The sequence below is a fragment of the Setaria italica genome, chromosome VIII, assembly GCF_000263155.2.
Source record: "Setaria italica strain Yugu1 chromosome VIII, Setaria_italica_v2.0, whole genome shotgun sequence".
NCBI lineage: Eukaryota > Viridiplantae > Streptophyta > Magnoliopsida > Poales > Poaceae > Setaria > Setaria italica.
In genome coordinates this window covers 39,680,337-39,701,625 of record NC_028457.1, presented here as the reverse complement: position 1 = coordinate 39,701,625, position 21,289 = coordinate 39,680,337, and the positions used below count along the sequence as shown (strand labels likewise).

Here is a 21,289-nt window from a genome sequence, read left to right as displayed (position 1 = left end):
CCCTCGCCTGCGTCAGCCGTCAGGGTCTAGGCTCGCTCGATCGAGGCATTAATATCCCATAGCTTCGGACGAGACCCAAAAGATGAGTTGGCTTCGAATAAGTATGGCCCGAAGTCAGGCTACTTGCTGAATGAATGACCAAGGGCTATTCTATGTTCTCCAAACGTTTTGTACGCAGGTTGGAAGGAAATGCCAGCAATGAAAGCTTTACCCGTCCAGCCGGCTTGGTCGAGGTCAAGGGAGAATGAAGCACGCCGAAGCTAGGTTAACCACGGCGATGATTGCGGCGTGTGCGCAGCGACTGGGAAGCCGCGATTTGCGGGGCGCTGTGAGAGCGCAAATCGCGGGACCGACGAGCAATCAAAACGACCATTTTGTAAAGCATATTCGACCATTTTGTAAAGCATATTTTGCGAATGTGGCAGTTGGGCGGGGGTAATTGTGTAACAGGAATTGAGCGACGTGTTGTGTAGTAAGGTGTAATTACCCTTCTGTACAGTATATACCTAGAATTTAGTGATTGAATAGGGGGTATGCTCGATCTGTAAAAATGTCCTCTCGCGATACTATAAAAGGAGGCGAACCACCTACTGTAATGGGGACAATTCATTGATGAGACAGTTAATGAAGTGAAGTCTTGTGCCATCACTGCCGAGGATAAGTGACCTTCATCCCTTCACCGTGTTGTGATCTATCTGCTCCCGAGGTTAGATCCCAACACTGCTGTGGTTGTGTAGGCGTGTGGAGGACCGGCCCCGGCGGCGTGACGAAGAGGCTGGCGATGCCAGGGGACGTGGCATCTGGTGTTGCCGCCGGGTTCATGGTGGTTGGCGCCAAACCGCCGCTGCCAAGCGACAGGGGAGTCGCGTCCTGGAGCATGGCCTGGCCATCAGTTGCACCGCCGGTCAGAGGATGCACCGGGAGTGCGCCCAGTGTTGGCAGCGGGGACGCCGTCGCCGGGTTCCTGGAGGTGCCGCCAGCGTTGGTTTTATTCTATTTGTAACTACCACCACTAATAGGTCTTAGGATTTATTTGATCAATTAAATAATGGATCAACAGCCAATTATTCTAACACTTGCCACATGGGAGATGCATTGCGTTCTTCTGACCATGGTGACAAATTAATTCTATTAAAATGTGCATCACCCGAAAAGCTCAATGTACTAATCTGTGTATGTGGCAGCAATCAACAAGAACATTACAACGGAATCCACTTGACAGGGCCATTTCAACTCAGTGTTCATGATAAAACACACACATAAACTAGACCTCGAATTTAATTATTCCATCTCACAATAGTAATTTCTTTGCAGTAACGACCTATAAAAGTTTCATTCAAACAGCTCCTCCCGCTACAACGACATATCTGAAAAAAGAGAACAATCATGTGTGGTTAACTACTGCTACTACACTCTCCATCCCTCATTTATGTTGAGCCCATGACACATTCAGTTGCGTGTTTGCAGATCCCAAACTACCCATTCAATTGCGGACTATGCTGCAGCCATGACGCATTCAATTGCTTGTTTGCAGATTCCTGTCATCGTCGCTTCTGGCCCGTACACCTGCGGTTGTTCAAAACATAATCAGATCATCTACGCGGACTGTGTTGATAGTGATTCACAGCTACCAACAACAAACGGATGAATGTTCTCTTTCAGGATTACTTTCAGAACAACAAACTGATGACAATAGAGACATGAGATTCTGTGTACGATGCTTAGGGGGTAACTAGATCAATACCTCAATTGGAACACCGAGTTCTGCACCAAGCTTACGCATTTTAGCCAGTCCAGTTTGGTAATTTGGGCCACCTCGGCGAACATAAATGTGCATCCTTGAAGCCTTCAACTTGGATTCCTGAAAGTGAATCGTGCGATGAAGAATCAGTAAGGTGGACAGATATTGGCGATGATTCTAGAGTGAGTGGTCCTATATACCTTCTCTCTTAAGGCCCGGATGATGCCATTGAATGTGGCAGCAACATCAGTGAAGTTTGCTATGCCACCTCCAATGAGAAGTGCCCTCTTGCGACCATCAGGATCAGCAGTTGCGCACTGCATTAAATGTTATGGTTAGCAGATGATCCTAAAAGTCCCAACAAGAAGATGGTCCTAAGATGGAGTTAGGAGCAGTGTGGTTAAGGTTGTAGTGAGTGCTTACATCAAGTACAACTCTAGCATAGTGCAGAACCTCCTCCTCGTTGGGTGCACCACTATACTCTGCATAGTTTCCTAGCTCTGAAGCATATCCCAGATCTCCAACCTGGTACACGAGAGAGAGAAAAAAGTTAATTTCATATGCAAGCCAAATTTAGGTGAATAATGCAATAGGCATTGGCATTAAAAAGTTCTCAAGTTCAAATCAAAATTAAGATAGGAGTTCATCTTACAGTATCAGCATATATGACACTAGCACCACCTCCAGCAACCATTGTCCAGATGCGCCCCTTTGGGTTCAAAACTGTAAACTTCAGAGAGGCGCTTGTCTGAAATAACAAGGGTGGCATATCAAATTAAGGCATAAGCCAAGAAAATATACTGCAGATCCAGTATTTCTCATGAAAACTTAAAAACTGTAAAAACTATAGGTAAGCGAATCTAAAAACAAAACAGAAAGATAAAATTAACTCTGATATCAGTACGTACCTTCTCATCTAGTTCATGGATGAAACTTTCTGTAGCGCTGAGTACTCTTCCAAATGGTAGAGGAAATTCAATAGCTCCCCACCTGCACGATTGATAAGTAAGAGTAAATTCAAAAACCACAAGCCACAAGAAGAATTCATGTTCTTGGGAAATCCGGGGCGCACTTCTTGAAGTTCTTGAAAGCTGCTGTGTCATCTAGTTCTCCTCTCATGTCCAGAGGATATGGCTCTCCATTCACCATGGTAAATGGGTTCATCTCAAGAAATGAGAAGTCCAAGTCTGCAAAAGGAGAAGTCTTTTAAAAATGGCAAGTCAAGAAAGACTGAAATAAAGAACAACTTTTAATTTACTAAAAGAGACGTGCACTTTCTCCAAATCTATAGTACCTTGGAAGACAGCAAACACTCCTTTAATGAAGTCACCAATTTTTCCACGCGCCTAATTTCCAATTTCCAAACAGAGAGTGCAATAATTATGATTTATAAAATGCAAATATGAGATCAATCACACAAGCTAAGGAGATAAATAATGTTACGGATGAAGTACCTCCAATGGAAGGGTGGCAATCAAGGGAGCACAAGCATCCTGTGTCATTGGCTTCTCAGTCGGAAGAAAAACTGTCTTAACCTTGTCCCAGTTCTCTTCAATCTCAATTCCTCCACACTCTGAGAAGCTGATAGTGCTGCCCAGCCTCTCTGACACAATCGATAGGTAATACTCTTGATCATGGGGCACAAATGGTTCAACAATGAAGGTCGTGATTGGAGCCTTGCAGCCACCCATCTCAACCTGAAAAGCACCAATAGAGCAAGAACAGTTCCGTTCATCAAGTCCCTAAATGATGAGTGTTTCCTTCAAGGGGGGAAAACTATAGCTGAACTACCTCGACTCCCAACCGCTCCTTGACAAACTCCTTGACTTGATCGAAATCCAGGTTGAGAGCCACAAGGCCACTCTTGCCACGCTTCCCAAACAACATATCGGGCTTCACAACCAACTTTGTGGTTGACAGCCATGGCTGCTGGCTCAGAAGCTCTGCGAAGTCTGTTGATTGTGTGATCTATCAATAAGCAAGTAACCAGAATCAGTCCAACTTGTCACTGTCCAATCAGAAGTACAATAAGACTAGAATCACCCAGAGGACAATTTTATAATTCAGACCAGTTAATTAAATTACATAAACATCAAGATTGAAAAAAAGCTGAGAGTCACTATCACCGGCCTAAGGATCCAGGCTACAAAATAAGTAATAACTTAAGCAGACCTGAACAAGCAAATCACACGGCTAAGCATTCACCAGATCTAGCTAAGAAACCAGTAATTTCGCAAGACCGGTATACCTATCACAACTACCACCATCGAACTTCAGCAACAATTGCCCACATAGGTTGGATAAATAAAAAATCGCACCTTTATGAAAATACAATTCCTAAAGCTTGCAGCCCAGATAAACAGAATCTCCACAAGATCTTTACCGAGATCCCCTTTCTAACGCACCGCATTTTATCCAAATTAAATCCTGTAAACGTCTAACATTCAGTGCTAAAATCCTAGAAAAATGCCGGTGCTTGATCCTCCGGCCGCTCATAAAAACCGGATCTTCACACCACCGCAGGTCGGATCACAACCAAACGGAGACAGATCCAAGCAGGCCCGGAATCAGGGAAATCTCTGATCGATGCGGATGTGAGAGAGAAGTGGGGCACTGACCTGGGCGGAGAGAATGGTGAGGTCGATGCCGGCGAGGCGCTTGAGGTTCTCCTTGAGGAGGCGCTTGGAGTCGTACTCCCGGATCTTCTTGCGCGCCATGGCGTTTGGACTGGGAGGAGTGGGATGGATGGTGGGCGGGGTTGGTGACTGGCGCTGGGCGTGCCGGCCGGGGTGCACGCAGTGACAGACAGGGGAAGAACAGAAGAGATGGTTATTATATAGTAGAGAGCAGGTTTTGATGTGTTAGATGGGATCTAAGTAGTGGTAAAGACAGAAAGGGACATCAATTAAACTAATAAAGCAGCACAGCAGTGGTAAATATTACAGTATTCAATTCATAATTGATCATCAAGGTACGGTATAACTTGACATGATCTTCCAAATAGCACTCTGACCATTATGTTATATTAGTTATGGTTATAAACTTATAATCATGGTAAAATATAATCGAATCATATAAAATTTACATTATAAAATAAAAAAATTAATAGTTAAATTATTGGTTAAGAAATTGTAAAGTTTGAAACTTGAAATGTGCGTGCCTTATAAATAAAAATGGATACTCTCAGCACCCATCAGTTTCAGTTTTGTTTCCCCTCTTATAAAGTCCAAAAAATGGGGGAGAGGAAATTTCGGTTCTTGGAAAATTGAAAAGGAAAAGGAATTCTATTCAGTATCACAAGAGTCGTCGTTGTGGATGACCTGTGAGACCAAAGTAGGAAAAAACCAAGCATACAAAGATTGTGTGCATCTTTGTCAAATACTACGACCAAACATTAAACTTTGTGTTTGACCAGATGGTCGTACTGTATGCTAACCGTGGTGGTATTAAGCAGTGTTTGACCAGAACCAAATGATGGCTTCTAGCAGTATATGCTATACAAGAGTTGAGTAGTTTATTTGTTGGGTCAAATGGCAGGCCTCATGTGTTGTGACCAATATAAAAGATGCTGCGGAACAAGGTCCAGAGTAATGGTCATCAGTATGTTAACTTTTGAGAAATTGAATGGTTAGGTCCTATTTGGATATTAGGGGTTTTTAACCCACATCGGAGTATTAAATATAGACTAATTATAAAACTAATTAATAGATGAAGGCTAATTCGCGAGATGAATCTATTAAGCCTAGTCCATGATTTGATAATATGTTGTGCTACAGTAACCATTTGCTAATGATGGATTAATCAGGCTTAATAGATTCGTCTTGCGAATTAGCCCAGAACTTCTACAATTAGTTTTATAATTAACTCATGTTTAATTCTCCTAATTAGTATCCGAATATTTGACGTGATAATAGCTAAATTTTAATCAAGGATTTAAACACACCCGCCTTAGTGAGGTGATTGGCAAGTGAAGCAAGAATGAGTTTGGTGTTTGGTGGCAGGTGCGGCGACCGACGGATGGGCTTTGCTGACCGAAATGAATGAATTTGGTTTGGCGTATGATGGATGCAATGCTGGTAGCCTGCATCTGCATGCGTTACGACGCACCGGTCGGTCGGTTGGTGTCAGTTTGTTAGGCAGCCACGCTCAGCTCTTCTTGGTTTGTTTGCATTGTAGCCACACGCGCAACCTACACCACGCCAAACCAAACACGCGTCGCGCGCGCACACCAAACTGCAGCGCCGGTCGCCCGTACGCCGCTGCCCGCGCTCATGCTCGTGCTCGTCGGAGCCCGGGAACCCCTGTGCCGCTGTTGCATCCCGCACTGCTACACGTAGTCCCGAAGAGCGCCGCCGCCGGGATGGGCCCACTCAAACTATTGTCAGCGAGGTCAACGCGGGCGAGGTACGGGAGCGCGTCGAGCATGCCGTTGTGGCGGTTCCCTTGGAGGTCGAGCGCACGGAGCTTGACGATGTGGGAGAGCGGGTCGAGCAGGCCCCACAGGTCCAGCGACGGCAGCGCGCGCAAGGTGATGCGGCAGCCATTGGCGGAGCAGCCGACGCCTGCCCAACCACTGGAGCCGCTCCACCCCTCCACTCCCGCCGCCTTCGGAGCCCCTCATGCCACCCCTCCACTCCCACCGTCGTCGGAGCCCCTCCCATCGCCCCTCCACTCCTGCCGTCGTCGAAGCCGCCGTCGCCCGCCTACCCTGCTCGCAGATCCGCCGCCGCCGGACTCAGATCCGCCATCGCCCGCCTGCCCCACTCGCAAATCTGCCCCGCCGTGCCTGGGAGGCCGCCCCCTGTAGAGAGAGAAGGAGTGTGCGAAGAAGAACTCACCAGTCGTCATCTCCATGGACGGAAAGAATCAGCCTCCCCTTCTATTGTTATCTGTGGTCGTGGATGTGGAGCTTTCTCCTCCATCACCGGCGTGGCGGGAAAGGATGCTTCGGCGCGGCACCCTGCGCGCCGCCAGATGCCGCGCGCATCCCCGTGTTGTCGCCACATCACGGCCCGCAGCTATGCCCTGTGCCGGTCGGGGGAGGAGAGGGATCCAACGAATGGAGGAGGAAGGAGAAAAAAAGATATAGGAGGGAGAAAGGGGGCCGGGTTGGGAGAGAGGGGGCCGGGGCCTGGTGACTTGTGCACGAGGAGATAAGATAATTGAAGGAGGACCTCACTGCTGGCCGCCAACACAGTGGTACGAATCTGTGCTGGCGGATGCTTACGTGGTCCGCCAGCGCAGTGGACACTGTGCTGGTAAACGCTTCCCCACCAGCCTTATGAAGCACTGTGCTGGTGGGTGCCAATTGTACCCGCCAGCACGCTAATTTTCATGTGCCACTACAAATCGATTTTGGCATAGTGGGTATTGGGAAAAACATCTCTCCGAAAAGCCAGCTTCACAGGTTTATGCTAAAAAATACTGCTATTTGGTCATTGGTGGAGAAGTTGAGTTCACTTGTTATCTCTAGTTTAGGCACCACCATTAATTCAATACCGCCTTTTTCCATGCCTTAGGTCTATTTGGTTCTTTAGGAGTTTTTAAAATTTCAGTCACATCGAATGTTTAGATACTAATTAGAAGTATTAAACATAGATTAATTACAAAACTAATTTCACAGTTGGAGGCTAATTTGCGAGACGAACCTATTCAGCTTGATTAGTCCATGATTTGACAATGTGATGCTACAATATTATGTGCTAATGAGGATTAATTAGGTTTAATAGATTCATCTCGTAAATTAGCCTTCATCTGTGTAATTAGTTTTATAATTAACTCATGTTTAGTCCTTCTAATTGAATATTCGATGTGACATAAATTTTAGTCCGGACTAAAGAACCAAACACCTTCTACGTGTTCTCCATCTAAAAGGTCATGAGTTTTAATAACAGCTTTGCCTCGGGCATGGATCAAGACCTGGAAGCGGCCGCTTGCCGCACGCTGCTGCTGTGCTTAGTGCTCAAGTCCCAGCTACCACTGCCTCATTTGGCGGAAGCTTCCAAAGTCGGTGGAGATAGTGGTAGCCCGTTATCGTCACCAACAACGGCATAGGTCTATTTTTGCAAATTTTCCACCGGACTATCTATTTCTACAAAATTGTAAAATAAAAATAAAAAAATAAAAAATGCAGTGCTTTTACGCGAATTTTCTAATCTCGGCCCATGGATCGAGTAAGCTTTACACGAATTTTCTCACACCGGCCCATTAGGCCCATGGATCGAGTAATCTTCTTCCACAAGGCTGGAATAACCTACTGGGTGGGCAATTTTTCCTCCCATCCATGCAAGAAAAATAAAAGGAGGAGAAACATTTCTCCTTTTATACACTAGCAGAATTCCCTAATAGGCTAATATGGTGTTTCTCATAACATTATAAGCAAAACAAAAAAGAAAAACACTCTTTCATGCATCCATATCGTTTGGCTTAGTCAAACGATTTTTGAATTTCATCTTAGAATTAGAAACACGGAGAAATAAAAAATCAGCAAAATATAAATTTGAGAATGCTAAAGTTTTGATTTGTCTGCGCTAATGGCTTTATCTCCACTTCTATAGCAACAGGCCAACAGTTGTTCTATTTTCCCGCCACGCTCTCCCGCGCAAACACCACCCCTCCTCTTCTTTCCCTCCATCCACTTGCCACTTCAGTTCGTCAAAAAAAAAGGGAAAGGGGAAAAAAATCCTAGGGTTCTCATGGAGATCGAGACCTCCGCCGCCCCCGCCGCCGCCGTGGCCGGCGACGAGCTGCGGCGGCTCCTCGCCGCCACGCTCAGCCCCGACAAGGCGTCGGTGGACGCCGCCGCCGCGGGGCTCGACAGGGCCGCCGCGGACCCGCGCTTCCCCCTCGCCATCCTCGCCGTCGCCGCAGGTATGTGTCCTCTCCTCTTCGTTCCTCCGGCCACCGCTTGCAATTGTAGCTCTGCGCTCGTGCCGGCTCTAGTTCCCTGCGATTTTTTTTTCGAAAGCTTGCGCTTGCTCTGCGCGGAGTTCAATTTTGGGGATGCTACTGTACGTGCGGAATTTGTGCGCACGCTCTAGCCGCCGGCAAGGGCTGTTGTCTTGTTTCACTGTAGTTCCCTGGAAAGATTATAGCTTTTTCCCCTTTGAGAATCCATACCTATGCGTGGCTCCGGCGTTGCGACGGGCAGCTGTTACTGTTTGATGCATTTGTGCTTAAATTGGCAAGCAGAGCGCCTAGAATTCTCCTTAATTGGCCAGCTCTAGCTCCTTAATTGACCTGCGCGGTGTTCAATTTGGGAATCCTAGTGTCACAAACGGTCTAGATGCCGCCAAGAATCCTAGTTTTCTCTTGTTTCACTGCTCGCTGGAAAAATTGTAGCTTTTCCCTGTTGGGAATTGATATAGCTCTGAGTGTTCAATGTATTTGTGATGAATTAGCACGCAGCACCTAGAATCCTCCTTATTTTTCTTAAAAGATGAATTAGCATCTAGGCAAAGCATGGATATGAACATGAATGAACTGACCGAGTTTGAACCCACAGGTATGATTGAATTGACTGAGACTCAAACACTTTTTTGGAAAAAAAAGAAATTCCTTTCCCAGGAAAGCCGAAGTTTGGTACTATTTACTTCTTGTCTATTCAAAGTTCACTGATTATGTTCTTTTGTATTTTTGTTGCCATTGTAGGCGATGGTGACCAGGGGGTAAGAGTTGCTGCTGCAACATACTTGAAAAATTTCACCCGGCGCAATATGGAGGGCAGCCTGTCTTCGTCTGAGCTGTACAAGGAATTCCGGGATCAACTTGCCCAGGCTTTACTTCGAGTGGAACCTGCAATTCTTCGAGTGCTGATTGAAGCTGTAAGTCTTATATCCCTCAAGAGCCCTGCGATTGGATGCCTCACTAGTAAGGCTGTTTTACTAATGGCTTATGTGATCTACAATTTCTACTGAACAGTTCCGACCAGTTGTGGAAAAAGATTTTGTCAAGAATAACTTGTGGCCTGAGCTTACCCCCCAGTTGAAACTAGTGATCCAGAGCAGCAATCTTATTAGTCCAGGCCAGCATCCTGAGTGGAATACCATTAATGCTCTCAAAGTACTTCAATCTGTTGTTAGGCCCTTCCAGGTATATCTCTCACTTTCTATGATTCTGGCATGCTTCTGAAAACCATCTACTTCACCTTCAGTTTCTCCAAAAGTGTGAATGCGTGACTTTGACGTCTGTACAATGTGGCCCTTGCATTCTTTACAGTTACAAATTTCTTGTCCTGGGTAAAGTCACTATCTTTGCTGTAACAAAATAATGAAATGAATTTGATCCTGTTAGATGTATATGTACTGTTGCTACTTTCCTTTTCTATTAGGTGTTTTTGTGTATATTTCCCCCTCCCTGTACCTGTATATATATGGGCCTAATGCCCCTGTTATGAATACAAGTGCTATTCCTAACATGGTACAGAGCCAAACTAGGGTTAGATTTCTTCTCAATCTGCCCTAGGATTCTTTTTTTCCACGCATGTTGCACTTGCGTGCTCTTGTCCTCCACCGGATCCGCCGCTCGTCTGGCTCTCCCCGCCGGATTATTCTTTCCTTTTGGAACTCACTATTATTCTAATTTCCTGGTATATGCTGTTTGAGATTCTATACTCATCAGTTAGCATTTCAATTCACTAGCAAGTTGTTAGTATGCCACTATCAGACTTCTACTGAAGCACCACTCCAATTTATTTCAGTTATATTCATTGGTGTTCTAGATTTCACACATAGTGGTTTAATAGGTTCCATATTTCTTTTTTTTCTAATTTATGTGTCATCTTACAGTATTTCTTGAATCCAAAAGTTGCAAAAGAGCCTGTTCCACAACAGTTAGAGCAAATTGCAGCTGAGATTCTTGTACCATTGCAAGTGACATTCCATCACTTTGCTGACAAGGTATTATGTTTGTGCACTCTCTTTTTTGTTAAATGTCATGTCAGCTTGATCGTTTTGTTTTAAACATTTATGGTGTGTGCAATAGGTTCTGTTGTCACCCGATGAGGCTAGAATGGAATATGAGCAGCTATTACTCATCACATGCAAATGCATGTATTTCACTGTAAGCCCCTTTTTTTATTTCATATTCTTTATGTATTAGCCATATCATTGCAACATTTTCTTGAATAAAGGTGAAGAAGAAAATCTAAAAATTGCTTTCAGCAAGATAAGTATCACCTGCAGAAATACTTTTAAGATTATCAGCTGTTGAAATCTAGGGAGCTGAATCAATGAAATGGTGGGTCGAATAGTTTAGCTTTCATGCCTGTTTAAGGGGGTATTGTAGGATTGATATATTGGGTTTGGCTATGCTCTTTTGCATTTTTTGAGTGCATTACTCACCTTTCTGTGCTTTGACATTGTTGTAATGCTGCAGCTAATCAATTTTTGTGGCATGCATGCTTGTTAAATACTAACCTTTTCTCATGGGTATATCTGATTGTTATATTCTTGCAGGTGAGGTCATACATGCCATCTAGGATGAAGCAAATTTTGCCTTCCTTTTGCAAAGACATGTTGCGCATACTAGATTCTTTGAACTTTAATAGCCTTCCTGAAGATGGAGCTTTGGTGAGGCTCAAGATTGCAAAGAGATGTCTTATCATATTTTGTGCACTTGTTACTCGTCACCGGAAACATGCAGATGAGTATGTAGTTTAGCCTTTGTTTTCTTTTCTTGCATATTTTCCATAATACTTACGCACCAATGTTCTCAGCCAGATGCCTCACATTGTCAACTGTGCAATCAAAATATCAAAACAGAGCATCAATTTAAGTGTAAGTTCGATATCTTATGGAATTCACTTATTTTTGCAACAAAATGTAGGCTAGCATTCTGAGCCCACAGCCCCATACTGACGTTCTTGATTCATGAGTGCTGCAATGGGCACTGTAATGAGTTTTGTTAATTATTATTGGATGAGATCCTAAGATACCCAAATGATTGCAGAAACTCGACTCTCTCCCCAATCGGATTTTTTCATTAGCATTTGATGTGATTTCTCGAGTATTGGAAACAGGACCGGTAAGTATCTGCACTAAGTAGTTGGCATTGATAATACTCTCATATGTTGGAACTTGGTGTCCATCTGCTCTCTTGTTTGCAGGGATGGCGACTTGTTTCGCCACATTTTTCTTCACTTCTGGATTCAGCAATTTTTCCAGCATTAGCATTGAATGAGAAGGTTAGCTACATATTTTTTTTCATAAATAACACATGCCCATTATATACTTTTTTTGGTCTAATTTTTGTCTATATTTAGGATATAGCAGAGTGGGAGGAGGATACTGATGAGTATGTGCAAAAGAATCTTCCTTCTGAACTTGTAAGTGCAGGATTCAGCATTTGTAGTTTTGTTTGCGGTGTTCATGCTGTCAACTGATTTATTTATTGGCAGGATGAAATTTCAGGATGGACTGAGGATTTATTCACTGCCAGGAAAAGTGCAATCAATTTACTTGGTGTTATAGCGCTGTCAAAGGTTGTGATTCTTTTTCTTTCTTCTAGTTTATTGAACACACTGTACTGTTGAGTTCATGCTGAGCAAAAATATTTTTAGATATTGAATTGCTATACTGTAGTCCATGACTTACTCATTCTGTATCGAGTGCTTTTTATGGCTATATGCACAAACTTCCCAGTTCATACTCATCTTTATTTTTATTATTGAACCAGGTAGCTTGTTGAATTAATACAAAATGTGCAGATGTTCCACTCATTTACTCGCACCTTTTTTTTTGGTTTCAGGGTCCACCAGTCGCATCTGCAGCATCCAAGCGCAAGAAAGGTGATAAAAGTAAAGGAAAATCAGAAAGGAGCTCCATTGGGGAGTTATTGGTCATCCCATTCCTATCAAAGTTTCCTATACCTTCCCATGGTGAAAATGCATCATCAATTGCTGTGCGGAAGTAAGAACATAATAAATTTTATCGTAAAACAAAGAATTACAGAAATGCAGCTTTTCCTGAACTCCTGATGTACTAAATAGTTGATTTCACTATCATTCATTTCAGTTATTTTGGCGTTTTAATGGCATATGGAGGCCTCCAAGATGTAAGACTTGTACATTACATTCATAGGCTATCTTATTTGGCAAATCTATTTTATAATAAATGCTGATTCATTTCAGTATCCGTCTTGCAGTTTCTGACTGAGAAGAAAGATTTAACAGTTACATTGATCAGGAATCGGATTCTTCCATTGTATTCGTTGGATCCATGCAGCCCATATCTGATTTCAACAGCTAATTGGGTTATTGGACAGCTTGCGATATGCCTACCAGAGGTTACTTCCTTGTTTCTTAATTTCTTCATCTCATAGGAAATACTGTATCAGAGTAAAAGGTTTCATGTAATATGTATATTCTTGTACATTGTATATTTGACTTTCTAATTTTTATTTGCTTACCTGTAGGCCATGAGCAAGAGTATTTATCATTCCTTAATGAAGGCGTTGACCATGGAGGATGTGGAGGATATAACTTGCTATCCAGTTTATGCCTCTGCTTCTGGTGCTATTGCAGAACTCATTGAGGTAACAGTCAACGTTGTATTTTTCAATGTGGTCCACCTGCCCCTGGAAATGTAAACTGAGGTATTTTCTCTGTGCATTTGGCAGAACAGTTATGCTCCACCTGACTGGCTCGTTCTTTTGCAAACGGTTGTGAAAAGAATAAGTACTGGAGATGAAAATGAGTCTGCTCTTCTGTTTAAGCTTCTGGGCACTATAGTTGAGGGTGGGCAAGAAAAAATTATGCCTCATATTCCTGAAATTGTGTCTAACATTGCCAATACCATAATGAAGCTCCTGCCCCCTGTTCCAGAGCCCTGGCCTCAGGTAATAGTGCATCCATCTTCTATGTGTCCAATATTTTGATACTTTGTGCAAGCAGGTTAAATCATCATTGCTTGCTTTTAATCATTTGACCAATTATTACTTCCATATAAATAAAATTACTACATGCCTTCTGGAAATTACGGTTTAGCTATACTCATTCAAACTAAAATCGGAGAGAAGAATCTGAATCCAACTTGTAAACTTCTTTCAGTGGAATAATTAATACCATCAACCATTCATGTGGAACTACTGAAGGAAATCCCAACCACACTATTAAATGTATGTGCTATTTAGGTTGTTGAACAGGGTTTTGCTTCACTGGTAGCGATGGCTCAAGCTTGGGAGAGCTCTGCGCCAGATGAAAACAAGAAACATGAAAAGAGGGTCTGGCAGTCAGGCCAGTCTGCTATTGCTCAAACATTTTCGTTGCTGCTACAAAAAGCTTGGTTATTGCCAGTTCAGGAGAACTCTTGTTCTGCATTGCCGCCTCCGTCATGCGTAAATGATGCTTCTGTGTTACTTGAGTTTGTCATGAGGTCTGTGACTTGCATGGAAGAAACTGCAAGTATGAAGGTCTTTGAACTAGTAGTTGTATGGGCTGACACTATTGCTAACTGGGACTCCTGGGAGGAGATGGAGGATCAGGAAGTTTTCAATACAATTAAAGAAGCTGTCAATTTCCACCAAAGATTTGACCTCACCGGTTTCTTCCTAAAAATGCTTCCTTCGCAGTCTGAAAATGGTTCACAGAGTTCAATCATTGGTCGGGTTTCTAATTTTGTCACGAGGGCCATTGCAGCCTACCCATCTGCCACATGGAGGGCATGCTCATGCATCCATACGCTACTGCATGCTCCAAATTTCTCCCTTGGAACAGAAGATGCTAGAAAGACTGTTGCTGTATCCTTTGCGCAAGCAGCATTTTCCCATTTCAAGTCTATATCTGACAGTCCTGCTGGGATATGGAAACCACTTTTGCTGGCAATTTCGTCATGCTACATTTGCTATCCAGATGTCATTGAACAAGTCTTGAACAACTATGATGGTAATGGTTATGCAATCTGGGCATCTGCATTGGCACAAGTCTCAAGCAGCTCATTCAGTCCTGGCCTGTCATCTGAATCTGAGATCAAATTAGCTTGTAAGTAGCTATGTACAGATCACTGCTATGTTTAATCTTGTTGATATTTTCTGTCATCTTACAAAGTTGGTCAGCTTTTCACTGTTTGCTACCTTCATGCAGTGCTAACGTTATCGACTGTGATCGAGCGTCTCCTGGTCCTTTCCATGGGTGGTACTAAACTGTTGCAAGACTGCTATGTATCATTGATGGAATCTTGCATTCAGCTGAAGGAAGTTCAAGAGGATGGGGATAATGACGACGACGACGATGGCGCTGAAGATCTTGATGATGAGGAAGAGGAGGAAGATACTGACGATGACGATGAGGTAACAAACATAATCTAGAATTATTCTTTCTATCTTTTCCTGTCACGCTTAAGCGTACTACGAAAGATAAAATAAACAATGCAATTAGGATTCGGAGGATGATGATGTGCGAGAAGAGACGGAGGAAGAATTCCTTGAACGATATGCGCTGGCGGCTGCGGGTGAGTCGATCGAGGTTGTCGAGGAAGGAGATCTGGATGAGGAAACCCAAGACATTGAATTGGGTAAACTTCTTGCATTGTTTTTATTTGTATGTTCTTTTACCTAAAAAAAATGGGATGGTTTTGTGACCATATATTTTTCTCTCTTTGAGCAAGTGCAGGTTCTCTGGATGAAGTGGACGTGCAACAAGTGATCCTCTGTCTGGTGCAGAACCAGCCCGCTTTGCAGGCCCAAACGTTGCCGGGCAGCCTAGTCGAGCGGATCGCAGAGGCATTTCCTGAATATGAACATTTGGCCCAAATTCATCGACAAGCTTAAGAGGACAGGAAACATGTGCAGATTTTTTCTAGTGTTTATACGTATCTTTTCCGTTAACATTTATTTTTTTTTTGGCGTCTTGAGTGCTGTTCCTCTGCGAGGGTGACATTTTGCTCTTATATTTCATCTGTGGAATTGTGGATGGAAAAATGTTTAAGCACTTAATTTGTAGCCAGGAGCTAAGGCGTGTTTTTTTTTGGCAGGATATGCATGTGCTGGAGCAATTTCTTTCATTTTATTTTTACAATTTTGTGAATGGCAAAGCATTGCACGACTGTGACACCAAGCTATCAGTTCGCCGATTTTTTATTTTATTTTTTATGCACTTAAGTGTGGGCATTCTGTCAGCGTGTACGGCCATTTTTTACGTTAATATTTTGATCTCTCATTCTCAGCAGCTAAAATTTGTCAATCTGATCTTGCCCAAAAAATGGGATAATTTGACGAATTCTTTCTCTAATGCGGGCCAGCCAGCTAAGAAGGCCCAAACTAGAGGACTGTATGTAATGCATCTTGGGGTGATCCAGCAGCGGCCCAGCGTATGCGTATACATCTAAACAGGCCCGAAACGGCCCGCCAACCACAAGCAGCCCAAAGTCCTTCGTCCGCAAGCCGTTTTTCCGTCGACAAAAAACAAAGGAAAAAAAAAATACATTTTACTACCCTCGCCTATATGCTTTGTCCATCTAACCCCTCAACAAAATTTAGCCATAATTTACCCCTAAATTATTTTATTTGATCCAATATACCCCTAATGAGATTTATCTTTTTTATTTTTTGCATACAAGTTGAATTTTAAATTAAAATTTTGTGAGTAGGTAACCAACATGATGGTGCAGTTATCTATATGCCATAGCACAGTTATCTATATGCCATAGTGCTAATTATGTTTCGTCACATAATACTTGCTACATTATCAAGAGTTGTGTCATGCACCATGAGTGTATATAAAAATACCCAAGGGTTTATCTGTTTGATAGAAGAATATTGAGTGGAACAAAGGGGATGGAGTCTTAAATGAACAAATTTTCCCTCCAATCCCTCCCATTCCACTTCAATCCACTCCTATCCAAACAAACGCCAAAGAGAAAGACCGCTCTCACTACTAGAAAAAGGACCTCTCATTCCGAAGTTTAAGTACCGGTCACTTTTAGCCCGATACTAATGTTAGCATAGTACCGGGTCTAATGGATAGTACTCGAGAAGGCCCCCATGGGCACCTTTAGTACCAGAGGGGAGCTTCACTTGGTACTAAGGATTTACTGGACCTGCGTGAGAAGATCTTCTTCTTAATGCATTGCCTGGAGGCTAACCCCCTACAGGTCGAGTTTTTTTATCCTAAAACTGGCTCAGCCATCAGACACCATAGAAGGGTAGAGACTCAGTCATGTCAAAACTACTCCCTTTTGTTCTCTTTTTGCATAATTGTGGAAAAAAGTGTGACACCCGACCCAATTTGGTTGGTCTAGTGTGGCCCATTAGCGTAGGTGCGCATGTTTAGTACCACATTGCTAGTTGAGCAAGGGTAGAGCCAACTTATAATCCTTTGTCAACCAATCATAGCGTCTCGGGTTAACCTTTTTACACGAAGCGAAGACGAAAATGTAAGTAGGGTGCTATATGTACGCGTGCCCACCCCTCGGAAGGGTTGGGCGGTACGGCTTTGGAGAACGGGGTGTTATAAAAAAAACTTGTAGCTTTCGTAATGACGTGTAACCTGAAATGGCGCGGCATGCATTTTTCCAGAGCAATCTGATCTTGTATATGTTTTTAGGTACAACTTCAGCAGGAAAGACCTCACTGGTGTTGGAAAAAATACTTTTCTGATCCGGAGTGGATTGTTATTTGATGATATAAATGTCCCTATGGTGCTTGACTGGGCCATCAGGAGTGGTGGGTCTTGCCAGATAATGACAGAGGATGGCGGTGCATAAGCTTCCGCTTGTGTTAGCACCCATAGCTATTGTGTCAATGCTACACAGGAGCCTGGGTACCTATGCAACTGCTCGGAGGGGTACGAGGGCAACCCCTACATCAACGACGGATGCAAAAGTTAGCCCACATTTATTTTGCATGTAGCTTCAATTATATCCGTTTTCTTTGCATCTATTTTACCTGTTGTTGACAGCTCGGAGAGGTTATCCGACAATAGCTTACCGTACACATTCCAAATCATAGATTCATGCAGTTTTCGATCAACTCCACAATTCATTCAGTTAGCATGAAACATCTACAACGAGGCAATTGCAATATACTTCAAAAAGTAGAAGTCTAGTTCATTCTAGATTACTCACTATGGAAAATCTAAAACATCTATAATCTATCTAAAATTGAGATAGATCGCCGCCTTGAATTGGAACACGATGCTAATCGTCTAAGCAATATCAAAACACCCTACTAGAAAACTAAGCATTGGTCCTAGCTCATAGTACCAGTTGATTTTTGACCTAATAGGTTTAACGGTTAGTTCCCAAGGTGCGCCCCGTGATCCCCTTTAGTACCGGGTGGAGGCTCCACTTGGTACTAAATAATGACCTTTAATATTGGTTGAAGCTCCTAACCGGTACTAAAGGAGCTCCATCCACTCCTCCGGCCCATTCCCGCTCCCCTTTCTCCTTATCCGCTCCCCCTCCCTCTCTCACTCTTGGCCCGCCGATCTCCCTCCTCTCTCACTCCCTCCCTCCCACTCTCACTCTCAGCCTTGTGCCGGCGAGTGAGCCTCACACCTGACGGCCCGAAGGCGAGATACCCATCTGCGGGTGCGGGGAGGTAAGGCGCTAGTGGCCGAAGGCGCCGTGGTGCGTCGGTGGGAGGGTGGCGGGGCCGGGCAAGGAGCGTCTGCGGGAGGGCGGCGGGGCTGGGCAAGGAGCGGCGGTGGGGCCCGGGCGGGAGGGCAGTGGGAGGGTGGTGGTGGCGGGAGGGCAGCGGGGTCTGGGCGAGAGGGGCGGCGGGGGCCAAACTCGAGCCGACAGGGCTCGGGCTCGGGTGGGGTGATTTATTTTTTTAATACCCATTTAGTACTAGTTATTTCACCCGGTACTAAACGGCCCTCCCTTTAGTACTAAAGTAGCAATGCCGGTTGCACAACCAGTACTAAAGGGGGTTGGGAACCGGTACTAAAGGGGTTTCCCAGCTGTGACACCACCAAGGATATTTTGGAAATCTACTTTAAAAATTAGAGATCAAATTGACACTGAGGTTCAAAGGAATGATGAACCTAAATCGAACTACTAATGGAGTGAGTATAATTAATGATATTACTAATAATCTTGGACAACATGGATGATTAATGAATGGTAAAATAGTATCGCTGTAAATGGCTGACAAAAGCAATTGCTTTGAACGTTCCGAGGGACAAACTTTTAACAGTGTGTGTATATATATCCATATTATGCAGATATTAACGAGTGCGAACTTCGGAAAAACAATTCTTCATTGTACGAGAAAAAATATCATTGCGGCAGTGGTAGTATTTGCCACGACACGGAAGGTAATTACACGTGCAAATGCAAATTTGGGCACAGAGGTGATGGTAAAAGTGAAAAGGGATGTCAGCCCATAATTCCAGGATATGCAGTCGCGATAGTTGGCGAGTAATTAACTACTAATTAACTTTCGTCTCCCAAGTTCTTATCAATTGGTATTTCAGTTTAGTTACTAAAATGAAGATGTTTCTATTTTTTTTTTGCTGAAATATCTATGACGCATGCATCTCTATTTAGGTTTATTTTTCTTAATTAAACCTCACAAGCATGATGATGCCTACAAACATATAGTTTCCTCATCTTTCAAAGCAGTGTCCTTTTTTTACTTAGGGAGGTAGCAAAATTTGGTACCTCTCTAGTTACAATTTGGTAATACCTCTTGTAAAAAGGAAATTAATAATTTCATAAATGGGGCACGTCGTAGAGGCTTCCGTTGGGGACCACGTCGGCGACGTCAAGTCTGCCAACATCCTCCTCGACAACGACCTCAAGCCCAAGGTCTCCGACTTCGGGTCGTCCAAGCTGTTGGCCATGGGAATGTACTCCAGGTCCGTGGTAGCGGATATCAGCTACCTAGACCCGGTGTACATGAAGACTGGGCGTTTCACGGAGACGAGCGACGTCTACAGCTTCGGCGTGGTGCTCGTGGAGCTCATCACCCGGAAGACGGCGAGGTATGATGGTGATAAGAGCCTCCCTATAGAGTTCGTCAAGCCCTGGAAGCGCGACGGCGGGAACAAGAGAGGGATGTACGACAGTGACATCTTGCCAGCTGATCATGGCAGTGCTCAGTCTCAAGTTTACATGGAGTGCCTCGACAGGATTGGGGAGCTTGCTGTCAGGTGCCTCATGGAGGACGTGGAGGAGAGACCCAACATGGCAGAGGTGCTGGAGGAGCTTAAGCAAGTTAAAAGGCGCGCAGATGAAGCAGGCATGTGAGTTGAAGCGTCAGCGTGCATCAATAATGCTAATTTCACCATCAGTTAATTGTTGAATTAATCGACTGTGCAAATAAACTATGTTTGCAAAACAGTTGCTATGTGCAATTTGTCTTGTATCAGTACGGTGTGAGGCATGGTAATCTAGCTCCCTTGCATTAATGCTTTCATATCTCAATGGCAAAGGCTCGACATCTTGTAAGATGCGAATAAGTATGACACTGTGTATCCAACTCACGCGACACCGCACCTGTACTTCATTTAGGGTCTCTTTTGGAGCGCTCCAGCTCGGGATCCTTTAGCGGCTTCTGCTGAGTCCTACCAAACGGGAAAGCAGGAAAGGGCTCCGACCGGGAAGCTTCGGAAAATACGCTGAGAGGAGCCGCTTGATGGAGCGGCAGTAAAAAGAAGTGGCTCCTTGTGGCTCCACAATGTTCTCATGTGAGCCCGCAGCAAGGCAGCCAGTATCAGGACGACGACGGTGAGGCAGGACCCCATACACACACGGTCGGCCAGCGCGGAGACGACAGGGGCACAGGTGCCCGGTCGGCCAACGCTTGGAGTCGAGGGCGGAGACGATAGGGGCACAGCGAGGGCGCCGATGGGCGCAGGGAGCCGCGAGAAGAGGCGACGGCGACACAGGCTAGACGATAAAGGCTCCACTCCTGTATCTGTATGAATATAGATAGATATAAAGATATATAGATCTTACTCGATAACAGATTTGGGTGTTGCAGGCCTCACTTCATGAAACCTAGGCAAACAAATTGCCATTTTTAGTTTTTACATAGCTTCATATTTTTCACTGTTGTTATCCCGCGGAAGTAATGTTAACAAAAATCACCAGCATAAAAACTTATTATTCCTGGATGAATTAACATCCAAGATTTTGCAATACAATATCGGTATCCCTTTTAAATATCATGCATGAAACAGAATAATACACCATTATTTTTATACAGGAATGGCCGGCCGGGCGCCTATGTTTTTGTCATTGGCAGCAGCACCTGTCATAATACAGTGGTAGGGTGGATCGGCAGGAAGGCAGCGTATGTTAGGGTTTTTTACCTTGCTAGTACATTGCGCTTCACGTATCTGGGTAATATTCCTTCTCTTAGGCTACGAGCACAGATTCCTTACGACCAACACGGGAGCATTGAGAACAGCGGCAGCCATCGAGTGCACAATGCTTCTTGTGTTGCGTGCCATAGCTAGCTATATGAGATGTGTGTAGTGTAGTGTTCCTTTACAGGCTCATCAGTCGTTGGTTCTTTATACAGAAGCAGGACAAAATAATCTGAAAGATTCTCGAATTCATTATGTTTCCTATACATTAATTATATTGCTAGCGTTTCATTCTG

General features: G+C 44.0%; 2 protein-coding genes across 2 annotated transcripts; one reads left to right on the top strand and one right to left on the bottom strand.

Moving 5' to 3' along the window:
* Nucleotides 1-1,143: 1,143 nt before the first annotated feature.
* On the bottom strand, nucleotides 1,144-4,561 carry LOC101784412 (ATP-citrate synthase alpha chain protein 2). The gene is made up of 11 exons (XM_004979969.2): nucleotides 4,360-4,561; nucleotides 3,533-3,709; nucleotides 3,196-3,438; nucleotides 3,036-3,087; nucleotides 2,814-2,928; nucleotides 2,650-2,731; nucleotides 2,394-2,489; nucleotides 2,165-2,266; nucleotides 1,942-2,058; nucleotides 1,745-1,861; nucleotides 1,144-1,566 (listed from the first exon to the last, which is right to left on the bottom strand). Exons 1-11 carry the CDS (start codon nucleotides 4,456-4,458, stop codon nucleotides 1,495-1,497), a joined length of 1,272 nt encoding a protein of 423 aa, XP_004980026.1. The 5' UTR covers nucleotides 4,459-4,561; the 3' UTR covers nucleotides 1,144-1,494.
* A 3,821-nt stretch (nucleotides 4,562-8,382) lies between these two features.
* Nucleotides 8,383-15,738, top strand: LOC101784000. The gene is made up of 20 exons (XM_004979968.4): nucleotides 8,383-8,611; nucleotides 9,392-9,564; nucleotides 9,662-9,832; nucleotides 10,528-10,638; nucleotides 10,724-10,801; nucleotides 11,197-11,387; nucleotides 11,457-11,517; nucleotides 11,690-11,764; nucleotides 11,847-11,924; nucleotides 12,003-12,065; nucleotides 12,138-12,221; nucleotides 12,488-12,648; nucleotides 12,754-12,793; nucleotides 12,884-13,024; nucleotides 13,154-13,273; nucleotides 13,358-13,576; nucleotides 13,871-14,717; nucleotides 14,820-15,025; nucleotides 15,114-15,249; nucleotides 15,348-15,738. The coding sequence occupies exons 1-20, from the start codon at nucleotides 8,437-8,439 to the stop codon at nucleotides 15,503-15,505; spliced, it is 3,288 nt and encodes a 1,095-aa protein (XP_004980025.1). The 5' UTR covers nucleotides 8,383-8,436; the 3' UTR covers nucleotides 15,506-15,738.
* Nucleotides 15,739-21,289: the final 5,551 nt, after the last annotated feature.